The following is a 12,218-nucleotide window of genomic DNA, read 5'->3' as shown; positions in this document are numbered from 1 at the left end:
TAAAAAAAATTATAATAGCAGAAATAGTAAAAAAAATATAAATAAACACAATATAAATATTTATATAAAAAAAATAAACACTTGGGGGGGTGGGCTCGTTCAGACCCCACCAACAGAGAGCTCTGTTGGTGGGGAGAAAAGGGGGGGGGGATCACTTGTGTACTGTGTTGTGCGGCCCTGCAGCATTAAAGAGACTCTGTAACAAAATTTTAAGCCTTATTTCTTCTATCCTATAAGTTTCTATACCTGTTCTAATGTGGTCTGTCTTACTGCAGCTTTTCCTAGTTGCATAGTGGCTGTATGATCTCTGTTATATAATCTAATCTTATTTCATTTGTCAGCTTTGTCGGCTCATGCTGGAATGTGCTGCTCTGCTTGTGATGCAAAGAAGCTATACACACCCTCTCTACGTCCCCTCCAGGCTCTATATGAGTCACAGACTGAGCTTCTCTCAGCCTATCACATGCTGGTTAGCAGCCATGTCTTTTGTTTGTAAACACTGCCTAAAACTGGCAATTGCAAGCCAGGATTGCAGCAGGGAGTGGCAGAAACAGCACAGAGGGGCCCAGGAGAGCATAATGAATAGAATGGTATGCTTTTTATTGTAATAATTTTAGAGTACATGTTCTCTTTAAAGCTGCAGTGGCCAATTTTGTAAAAAATAGCCTGGTCTTTAGGGGGGTTTACCACTGTGGTCCTCAAGTGGTTAAATTTGTACCCAAGGTAAATTGTGACATGATGAGATAAACATGTGTATGTACAGTGCAAAACATATTAATAACCAAGCTGTTTTACTGTCTTCTGTCTTGTAGGTACCTTTTTGGGAATATAGTAAACATCACTGATAAGCAGGGACGGATTTAGACCAAATTGCGCCTGGGGCAAGGTCAGGTTTTGGCGCCTAAACTGCTATTCCTCATCCAGTTTTGGCGCCTAAAGGTCAGGTCTTGGTGCCTAAAGGTCAGGTTTTGGCGCCTAAACTGCCATTCCTCATCCAGTTTTGGCGCCTAAAGGTCAGGTTTTGGTGCCTAAAGGTCAGGTTTTGGTGCCTAAACTGCCTTTCCCTATCCAGTTTTGGCGCCTTTTTAAGAATTCAACAAACTGCGCCTGGGGCAAGAGACCCGCTCGCCCCCCCCCCTAGATCCGTCCCTGCTGATAAGCTAATTACAGCCAAAAAGATTTCCTGGCCGAATCCAACTTCTGAGAACAGAAGGAGATAAAATACATGAACTATGAACCTTGTTCTAACTCTGGGACACTTATCAGGCTGCCACTGAGCAGAGGCAACAAAAAATTGAATCTAGTTTGTAAATATTTAAATATGAACTGAAACCGTGGGCTATCTAAAAAAGTCATTTTGAGGAGTAGGAGCATAAATGCAATTGTTTATCTTATCAGTTTATTTTCATCTCAAGTTCACTTTAAAGGACCACTGTCGCAAAAAAAGTAGGCAATAAAAATCTGACAGAACCGACAAGTTTTGAGCCAGTCCATCTCCTCATGGGGGATTCTCAGGGTTGTCTTTATTTTCAATGTCATTTCCTGAACAGCAGTTTAACTGCCAAAATAGTAAGATCCCATCCAGCCTCCCTACTCACTTGCACACTATTTTGTCAGTTAGACTTTGCAACTGCTGTTCAGGAAATGCTGTTGAAAACAAAGAAAACCCTGAGAATCCCCCATGAGGAGATGGACTGGCCCAAAACCTGTCGGTTTTATGGGATAATGGTCCTTTAAGCCTCACTGTACCTAAATCTAGGGGAAAGTAAAGCCACTGGGGTAAAAATGATTTCCCTGACTGAATCAAGTAATCACCTCCCCATGCAGGGCCGGGCCGAGGCATAGGCTGGAGAGGCTCCAGCCTCAGGGCGCAGTGTAGGAGGGGGCGCACAATTAATTCAGCTGTCATTCCTAATTGTGTTTGAAGCAGAAAGAAATAAGAAAAGGGGATACATAGCAGTGACTGCAAGCCAGATAACTAGATATTAAGGTGTTGGGGAGGTTGTGGGCCCTGTGGCCCTCTTAGTCTAATAGCAATCAGTGAGTGACAGCTGGGGTGGGAGGGATGGAGGGGCGCACTTTAGTGTCTCAGCCTTGGGTGCTGGAGGACCTTGTCCCTGCTCTGTCCCCATGTCTAGCAATCTTAGCTCCAAATGCCCTGCAAGTTAAGGGAAGCATCCAATGCAAACATAGAATTGACATAACATTTCTATGTTAAGATACAGGGAATTGAGATTCATATTTCAAGTCTTTACTACTCTTACTGGGTAAAACCCCTTTATAAAAAGTAGTTATACTCCTTTCCTCCATATCCGATCCATGTGCTCTTATCCTTTGTACAAACCTAGGGCTAAAAAGGGTAATTTGTCAAGTTTTAAATTGCTGTTTGATGTATTTATACATGTTAATATTTGCCTTGAAGCCATCTCTTCTCCAAGCCCAGTTTGCCTAATCTTTCATAGTAAGTGAGACCTGCTTTTTTTACCTGTTCTAAAAAATCCCAAACTTATGGAACAATAAGCGTGGATTTTGCAATGATTGCAGATTACTACACCGGTTATACATAATGTTTTGTCAGTATCAAAAACATCAAATCTTAAGTGAGAGGAATTTGGAAAGTGCTTTTGCTGACTACCTTTTGACCTTTGTGTCTGACTGATCCTTTGTCTCTTATACTTTGACACATAGACCTTGACCCATCCACAAAAATGACAAGACAAATTCAAAGACCAAGCAGTACCTCTCACAACAAGACTGCTGAGTACAAGAATGTTGCTGCTGCTTATATGAAGACTGCAAATGCATGTAAGTTGACTTAGTAAGCTTGGGGCGCTAAAATGTCCGGAAACATCTCTGGGAACTCCCATAAAGCATCACCAATGAATATTTAAAACATCTCTACATGTCCGTGAAAGTCTGACACACATTAGGAAACACTTGTGTGCAGTGTGACTATAGCCTATTAATTTACTGAGTGGTAATCCAACATGCATACAACTGTTTCTGATTTATTGGACCTCATTAGTACAAGCCATAGATTAACATACTGTAGTTCTATATTCAGGAACTTGGGCATTCGAGTGTTACAAAGTACCCATTTAGTTATTAACTGGGTACTCTGTAACACCTATACATTGTATGTATTGATGTTTTTACTAAATTTTCTGTTTCCAGGGGCAGTCACTGAGCATATTTGTAGAAGATATTCAGCCAGTTCATCCCACCATCTTCCATGGGTAAATATATATAAACTTAATTTTAAACAGTGGAAATTACAAGGACAATAAATATAGGTTATTGCACTTTTCTTCTGGCAGACTGTAGAGAGTGTTTCACTCTCTACAGGCAACCATGATCATTAGGGGGCCTTGCCCAACAACTAATTACTTTTTTATGTTTTGGCTTGAGCCGGGATTCAAACTTGGTCAAAGGCTGAGGCTCAAATCCCACATCAGAGGCAAAAGCCTTACCAGCTATCCAGCTACTTTACGTCAGTGGCTTAGATTCAGAATGAGCATGCAGATCAGATGCTTTGATTTTGGTCTGACTTCCATACTTGTCGCAGGCGTGGGACTCAAAAACAACTGAAGCTCAGCATGTCAGTTAGGCAACTGGCATTGTTTATAAGGGAATGAAGTTGGCATTCTCTGTATTCCTCTGTCTTCGGGTTTCTGGAATGTCCTTTAGCCACTGATTACATTTGAACTATACCACTTGCTATTTATTTTGTTAACATTCTTCAACTTTTGTGTAAAGTTATTTCAAGTTTTTTGTTGTCCTACAAACTCTAGAGCGCTTACATAATTAACAGTCACTTGAAGGATGGTATTTTTGTGTAGCATGTTGTGTAAAAGTATGCAGAAATTAGTGTGGTTGTTCGAATCCGGGTTTCCTTATTCTGAAACTTGGATAATGCTGTGCACAGCAGCTCAGCACCATTACCAGGGAGAGAGTCACGTGGTTGTGTTTCACATTGCCCTTCACCTGTCACCGATGTTTCCTCTTACCTTGGCATTATCTGGGATTCCGAATAAGGCAGGCATGGGCAAACTTGGCCCTCCAGCTGTTACAGAACTACAAGCCCCACAATACATTGCAGGAGTCTGACAGCCACAGCCATGACTCATAAAGGCAAATGCATTGTGGGACTTGTAGTTTAGAAACAGCTGGAGGGCCAAGTTTGCCCATGCCTGGTATAAGGGAACCCGGATTTGAACAACAACACTAATAGTAATAAGTTCAGTGTTTGTATATACAGGGCTTGATTCACAAAAGAGTGCTAACTGTTAGCACGGCCGTTTTCGCACGGCCGTTTTCGCGCGAAATCGATATCATTTTCGCGCGAAATCGATATCATTTTCGCGCAAAAAATGCATTTTGCGCGCGAAAACCGTTATCGTTCGCGCGAAAATTCGCGATTGCGCGCAATGCGAAAATTCACGCGAAAACGGCCATGCAAACAGTTAGCACTCTTTTGTGAATCAAGCCCTAAGTATATTGACAGAGAGTGATCCTTGTATTGACTAAGTGATGCTTACATTTGGTGCAGAATCCAGAAGAAAATGATGGCTCTGTGTGGCTTCTTCTCCCAGATGAACTTTGGATCTACATTTTAAAAAAGCTGACTCATAAAGACCTATCTAAAGTTGCTCAAGTTTGTCAACGATTTAGATATATTGCAAATGATGACAGCCTATGTAAGTATTTCTTTCTTTTTTAATTTTTTATTTTTTCAAATAAAAAATAAATACCGGCACTAAAAGAGACAGTAAGTTGACAGTAAGTTGTACTTGACAAGCAAGAGTGCCATATGAGCTGATCTGGCAGTGCCTCTAATGATGTGACTATTCAGTTAGTTACACCCATGTGACCGCATGACTCCAGGCCTGTCCTGATAAATATTATTGTTTATTCAGTAGTTCCTTTCACGTTTGGTTTCAGCAAATAACTTACGGAGTCTATGGTATCTGAAATCAAAACATTGTGTTGTTATTGGCTTTATGCTTTGTTGTTGTTTTATTTAGTCTGCTTGTTCTCAAAATATATGGCAGTCAAAATAAATAGCACATTTGCCTAAAGTTATCATAGCTATCTCTACTTTCTCACAGTGCTAATAGCAAGCAGCTTATGTGGGTGGTGATAACCTAAGGATAAAAACTCCTAATTTAAAGGCAAACAACTCCATACACATTTGCAATACATTTAAAGTACATACATTGAATTGTATGTAACTTATAATGTACACTTTTCCTATAAGGTTGCCCCCTCCCCTTAAAAAAGAAACAAAAAAACCCCTGAAAAACCCTCTCCTGCCATAGACCAATCCCTATTAGTATTGAAGGTCTAGCTCTCAGAGGCCAAGCAGACTTTTTCATGCCTATCTGTTTCCTCTGCCAAAAGATGGTGCTGTGAAGAAAATTGTATATAGCCTTTCCACTCATTTAAATGGAGAAGCTCATCTGTTATTTCCTACACAACTGTTGGAGTGGCCTACCTGTGGTAGGTGTAGGACCGGATTTCTGGAAATGCCACAAAGGCCTGGGCATTGGGCAGTTTGCAGCCCAATGGGCGCCTGGTCATGAAAAGAGGTTGATATGTATGAAGACAGAGGCCGCAAATTTGGAGCAACACATGAAAAGGGAAGCTAATGTCCAAGGGAGCTGTTCATTATAGAGATGTGCTGCAGTATAAAGATGCTGCACATGGAAGAGGGGGCTGCATATGGAATAGGAGAGGTGATGCTGCACGGAAAGGGAGTCACACTTGGCCTAGCGGCGGAAAAATTATAAATCCTGCCTTGGGTAGGTGTGCCTCCAGTAGTTGCTGGTGCACCCAGGTAAAGTGGTTGGGGGAGTCGAGTGAAGAAATGGGAATTTAGAGGGGGATATATGTTCAAACAAGCGTGTGGAGCAAATAAACTTTTCCAGTACCCTTATTCTTTAAATCTAGTGCAGGCAACCTATGCACCCTATAAATGAGGGCACCATCATGTGACACACTTTAACTGAAGTCAATGTAATATGAGGCCTTATGGTTGAGAGCACAGCAGGAGCAGTACAGTACAGAAATCATAAATTGGGGTGCTGAATCTGGGGCACTTTAATTAGAGATACTATAGTTGGGGGCACTGTACCTGGGGAATTGAAGGCACAATAACAGAGGACATTGCTCTTCCATGAAATCAGCTAGAGACAAGTGTACTGCATTTCAGGGGAGGACTGGGACCTTTTGGCCTGGGGGGACAACACAAACTAGAGGCCCATTTCACGGCATCCCCAGCCCAAAGCCATATCTTTCTTGTGTGCAAATCTTCAAATTGTGATAACTAACAGCCCCAGACACACACACACACACACACACACACACACACACACACACACACACACACACACACACACACACACACACACACACACACACACACACACACACACATATATATACACACACACACACACACACACACACACTCACACACAGCCACACATACACACACATACACACACACTCACACACAGACACACACACACACACACAAGTGCTACTTACCCAGGGCTCGTCCAGCCCCAAGCTCCCAGCATGTCCCTTGCCGCAGCTCTGCAGTCAGCTGTTCGCTGCCGCTGCCTCCCAGCCCCCGGCGATGACGTCAGGCCGACTGCGCCCGTGCGAGCGGCGCTGTCCATCACCGCCACATGGACCAGAGCGTACTGTGCAGACGAAGAACTACTGCGCATGCGCAGTACACTCCGGTCCACGTGGCGGGGATTGACAGTGCTGCTCGCACAGGCGCAGTACAGGCTGACATCCAGGTCGGACTGGTGCCGTCGCCGGGGACTGGGAGGCAGCGGCAGCGATTGGCTGACTGCAGAGCTGCGGCGAGGGACATGCTGGGAGCGTGGGGCTGGAGGAAGCCCCGGGTAAGTAACACTTATTTCATTAAAAATGCCTGATAACTCCTTCACTCAACCCCCCCCCCCCCCACACACACACACACACAAACCTACCTACCTGGTGATGCCTAACCCCACTCCTGCCCACCCACCACACAAACTACTTGTCTGACACCTACCCCCCCCCCCCCCCCTCCAACTACCTGTTTGACAGTGCCTAACTGCCTGCCTCCCCCCTCCCCTGCTGCCAATCACACCACAAGAAGAAAAAACGTTCCCCCTCAGGCCAGGGTCAGAATGGGGATGATTATCACACAAAAAAAACCTCAGAGGGCACTGGCCTGGGCAGAAAATTGAATTTGACAGCAGTAGCAGGCAGGCAGCAAAGTGTGAGTAACTCAGTGACAAGAAGGGAGAAGAAGTACAGAAACAAAATTTATAAAAACCACCTTCTCCTCTGGCAACCTGGACCCGACCTCCTCTATCCTCCTGTCTCCTCAGTCCTATCCTACACCTCCTCCTCCTCCACAGCAGCAAGCAGCTATAGGTGGCATCTCCGACTCCCAGCCCCCAGAGTGTCCGACTCCTCCAGCCAGGACAGCCAGCCACTCGTAGCCGCAGCTCCAGGCCCCCAGCCCCCCCAGCACAGAAAGCTGAAGAGTGAGACAGCTCACTCCGATGACACCGCAGGCACAGCAGCACGTTGCGGGCGGCAATGGCTCCAGGCGGGGGGCGGAGTCAAGCAGGGTCAACCCACCGGGCCGGAGAGGACCTAAGCTATTTGTGTCCTTGTGCCGCTCACATCCACCGCAGGCGCAGCCACGCACAAGGGCACACCACGTCCGGCCGCCTCAGCCCCTTCTCTGATTGGATACTTCAATTTGCCGGGAAATATCGTGTGAGGTTACAATCCCCACTGCGAACCTGTCACCTGTGGTATGTCTGCGGCCGCTGCGTATAGCAGCGGCTGGCCCTAATTACTTAAGATTCGGGCGGCCCGGGGGGCAATTGCCCCCCGTCCCCCTGGGCCAGTCCTCCCCTGCTGCATTTCCCATGCCAGTACACTTGGGGGTTAAGTCACAACTGCTAAAGCTTAATTCCTAAGCAACTGTTATATTATTATTCTATATGACAAATGTAGGATAAGGAGCTCTTTTCACTGGAACTTGCAATCCTTATTTCTGAAGATCCACTTTAAAATATGATTTTAAATTGGAAGATATTTATTTCCCATTACAGCCAAATATTTGTATATACAAACACTCAGGGGCGTCTCACCCACCAGGCAAGTATAGGCGGTTGCCTGGGGCGCCATGAGGTGGTGAGGCGCCATGAGGTGGTGAGGCGCATTCCCCCGCCACTGCTACTGTGACCATGTTTTTTTTTAATATTATATTACCTCCCGACTCAGTCCCCGGTGCTCGGCACGCTACCATGTGCTCAGCAGTGCCTCCACCTCCACTTCTCCCCAGCCAATAGAGCAATCAATACTGCTCTTCTCTGCCAGGCTCCTTCTTTAAAGCCGTGCCCCTTCTTCTCAGTAGCCACACAGGTAAAGTGTTTACCTCGTGTGGCCCAGCCTTTAACTCCGCCCCACGCCAGTCAAACCAGGAGCCAGCGGCCAGCCAGCTTATGCCCCCGACAGTCTGACCCCCCACCTGTGTCACTGGCTTCACACAGACACTGGAGCGAGACAGCCAGGGGACAGATGCAGTAACAGAGAGAAGAATGTGATGTGTCCGTGTTGGAGCCCCGCCCCCGCACAAGACAGCAACACAGCCCGGGAGAAGGGACGTTTCTGCTCTAGACTCCAGAGATGATAAGCTGCATGCACAGGCAGAAGAGAAGGTATGCAGGCAGGCTGCTAAGAACACTTCCTGTCCTGTGTGCAGACTCCCAGTACTGTTATAACTGCTAGAATGTGCCCTGCTCTTTTGATACTAGCGTTTTCTTTGAAAGCTGGTTAGGCTGTAGGCTGGTAAAGCTGTAAACCTGTGCTTTAGTGCTGTGCTGTCTCTCCCTCTCCCCTCTCTGTTCCTCTGCCCCCTCTTCCATCTTATGCTGTCTCTACCCCTCTCTGTTCCTCTGCACTCTCTTCCATCTTATGCTGTCTCTCCCTCTCCCCTCTGTTTCTCTGCACCCTCTTCCATCTTATGCTGTCTATCCCTCCCCCTCTCTGTTCCTCTACCCCCCTCTTACATCTTATGCTGCCTCTCTACTCTTCTCCTCTGCTCGGATTACGTGTATTTTCTGGTGAAACGCTTCCACATTACGATTATTTTCTGACAACGCTGCCCCATTACGATTATTTTCTGGTGAAACGCTGCTGCCCTATGATTAATTTCTGGTGAACTGCTGCTGCAATAAGTGTATTTTCTGGTGAAACACTGCCACATTATGATTATTTTCTGGTGAAACGATGCTCCATTATGATTATTTTCCTGGGGGGAGGGGCTTGGGGGGGGGGGCGCCACAGGTCTTCTCGCCTGGAGTGACAAAATGACTAGAGGCACCCCTGCAAACACTTACTGTACATGAGAGGTAAACAGTAATTGTGGATATTAATGATGATGAAAGAGTTGCAGAATGAGTGTTTCTGTGCATTGCTGTTTGCAGAGAGAAGCTGTACACATCCACAAGCAGCTGTCTGATTCACATACTCAGCAGCTATTTTTGTAGCTATAATTAGTTTACTCGAATGGAAAACAAGCTCTAATCTCCCAAATTGATTAATATGAATAGCTATCAACAGTGATCCAAAGCATTTCAGAAGAGAGCTGTTCTAATTTGCTAAAACATGGAATAAATTGAGTAATTGCACGCTTATTCATTGTTACTTTTTCTATACAGTTTAATTTGTAATGAGTAAAACCACGGACTAATGGTGACTGCTAGTGAAGTACTATTTGTAGAGTGAAACGAGGCTGTTGGCCTTATTTACTAAGGGCCCGTTTCCACTACACGCAGATTGGATGCAGAATGGATGCAGAAAAACTGACTCCAATGAATGCCTATGGGAAAATCGGCATCTGAAAAATTGCGCCATAGGCATTCATTGGAGTCAGTTTTTCTGCATCCATTCTGCATCCAATCTGCGTGTAGTGGAAACAGGCCCTAAGTCAAGGGATTGCCAATTGCTATCCCAGTAATGCAGCTACCATGTGCAGGAGCCCTAAACTTCCATGGTGTTCTACACATAAGGCGTTGTGATAGACTCCATCAGGGGAGTAACTACTCCTGACAGGGCACCTCAGTGAAACTTTTAAGGGACCCCCTTCTTACAATCAGAACCCCCCTTACCCCGTGAGACCAGTGGGGAGGATGGGCTCTTTCTTCCTCCATCCAGGCAACCCTTTTGTGCTCTCCTGATTCTGCCACTCACACCTACACATTAGTGGGTGTCAGTGACAGAGCTTACCTATTACCCCATTGGGTCTCTCCGGCACTCCCGCTGCAGCCACTAGGTGTCACTGTCCTCTCTGCACTCTGACCTTCTCTTGGTCTGAATTCCTCTGCACGTTATGTGACATGCATCAGACCGAGAAAAAGACAGAGCAAAGAGAGACACCAAGTGGCTGCAGAGGGAGCACCGGAGAGACCCAATGGAGGAATAGGTAAGCTCTGTCACTGTGCTGTTCTGTAGGTCTGAGCGGTAAAGTCAGGGCAGCACATGAGGGGGTCCTGGTGGAGGAGTAAGGAAGAAGTCCAGGTCCCTCCTCAAAGCCGCCTCTCCCCCCTTCCCCCATGATTGCACGTGCTGCTCCAACATAGTTATGCCAGTGGACTCCATTGAGATGGAAAGTACATTTTGTTGTATTTATGTAATAATCATGCAGTGTGATGGCTGCCTGTGAAGTCTGTCTTCTAGCATTATGCACACGTGTACAAGTACACATCTGCACAGCATAGTCCCTCTTCTCAACTTTAGATACCCCTTTATCCATCATATGGATTGGGTGACCAGGAAGGTAGAGTCCATTTGCATAGCTCTTTTAGCCCCTGGCCAGTATCAACATATCTTTTAATGTGGGGTACCATGCAAAGGCCAGTAGCAAAATGGCCTCCCCTCTTGCAAAGCACCCTTGTTCCATTGTTAAAGGGGCACTTCAGCGAAAAACTGTAAAATTTAAAATATGTGCAAACATATACAAATAAGAAGTACATTTTTTTCCAAAGTAAAATGCGCCATAAATTACTTTTCTCCTATGTTGCTGTCACTTACAGAAGGCAGTAGAAATCTGACAGAAGTTACAGGTTTTGGACTAGTCCATCTCTTGATAGGGGATTCTCAGCAAGGCTTTTATTCTTTATAAAGATATTCCCTAAAAAGGATTTAAACAATGATGCTGGCCAGCTTCACTGCTCCCTACACAGTTTTTGAAAGTTGGACAGAACAACTGCCTTTCACTAAGTGCTTTTGAAAATAAATATATTCCTGAGAATCCCCTATAAAGAGATGGACTAGTCCACAACCTGTCACTTCTGTCAGATTTCTACTACCTACTGTAAGTGACAGCAACATAGGAAAAAAGTAATGTATGGCTCATTTTACTCTGGAAAAAATGTACTTCTTATTCGTATATGTTTGCACATATTTTAAATTTTACAGTTTTTCGCTGTAGTGCCCCTTTAAGAACAAAAGGCTCCTCCTCATCTCCAGTGCCCAAGGGAAAGTGAAGGCAATACGAGGAGTGGAGCTTTTAACGTTATCTAGACATCACTTAAAGAGAATCTGTACTCTAAAATTCTTACAATAAAAAGCTTATCATGCTTGTCATTATGTTCTCCTGGGCCCCTCTGTGCTGTTTCTGCCACTCCCTGCTGCAATCCTGGCTTGTAATTGCCAGTTTTAGGCAGTGTTTACAAACAAAAGACATGGCTGCTAACAGCATGTGATAGACTGAGAGTAGCTCAGTGTGTGAGTCATACAGAGCTTGGAAGGGGCCTGGAGAGGGTGTGTATAGCTTCTATCCTATCACAAGCAGACCTGCACATTCCAGCCTGAGTGCCTGAGCCCGACAGAGCCGACAGAGGAAAAGAAGATTAGATTATATAACAGAGATAACACAGCCACTGTGCAACTAGGAAAGGCTGCAGTAAGCCAGAGCACATTAGAACAGGTATAGGAACTTATAGGATAGAAGAAATTAGGCTGAAAAATTTGTTACAGAGTCTCTTTAACCTCTTGAAGACTGCTGTGTTAAACCCCCCTAAAGACCAGGCACAGTTTCATTAAATTGGCCACTGCAGCTTTAAGGCCAAGCTGCAGGACCGCAAAACACAGCACACAAGTGATTCCTCCCCCCTTTTCTCCCCACCAACAGAGCT

At 45.2% G+C, this 12,218-nt stretch overlaps 1 protein-coding gene across 1 annotated transcript in view; it reads left to right on the top strand.

The window, feature by feature from the left end:
• The window catches only part of LOC137518697 (uncharacterized), a 92,465-nt gene that overhangs the window by 19,269 nt on the left and 60,978 nt on the right, over positions 1–12,218 (top strand). The window contains exons 5-7 of the mRNA XM_068236876.1: positions 2,689–2,805; positions 3,175–3,236; positions 4,550–4,697. Of these exons, the coding sequence (XP_068092977.1) occupies positions 2,689–2,805; positions 3,175–3,236; positions 4,550–4,697 (327 nt within the window). The remainder of the gene's footprint in view (positions 1–2,688; positions 2,806–3,174; positions 3,237–4,549; positions 4,698–12,218) is intronic.

Source organism: Hyperolius riggenbachi, chromosome 1 (assembly GCF_040937935.1).
Source record: "Hyperolius riggenbachi isolate aHypRig1 chromosome 1, aHypRig1.pri, whole genome shotgun sequence".
Classification (NCBI taxonomy): Eukaryota; Metazoa; Chordata; class Amphibia; order Anura; family Hyperoliidae; genus Hyperolius; species Hyperolius riggenbachi.
The sequence above is the reverse complement of the archived record's forward strand: the minus strand, read 5'-3'. Positions and strand labels throughout refer to the sequence as shown.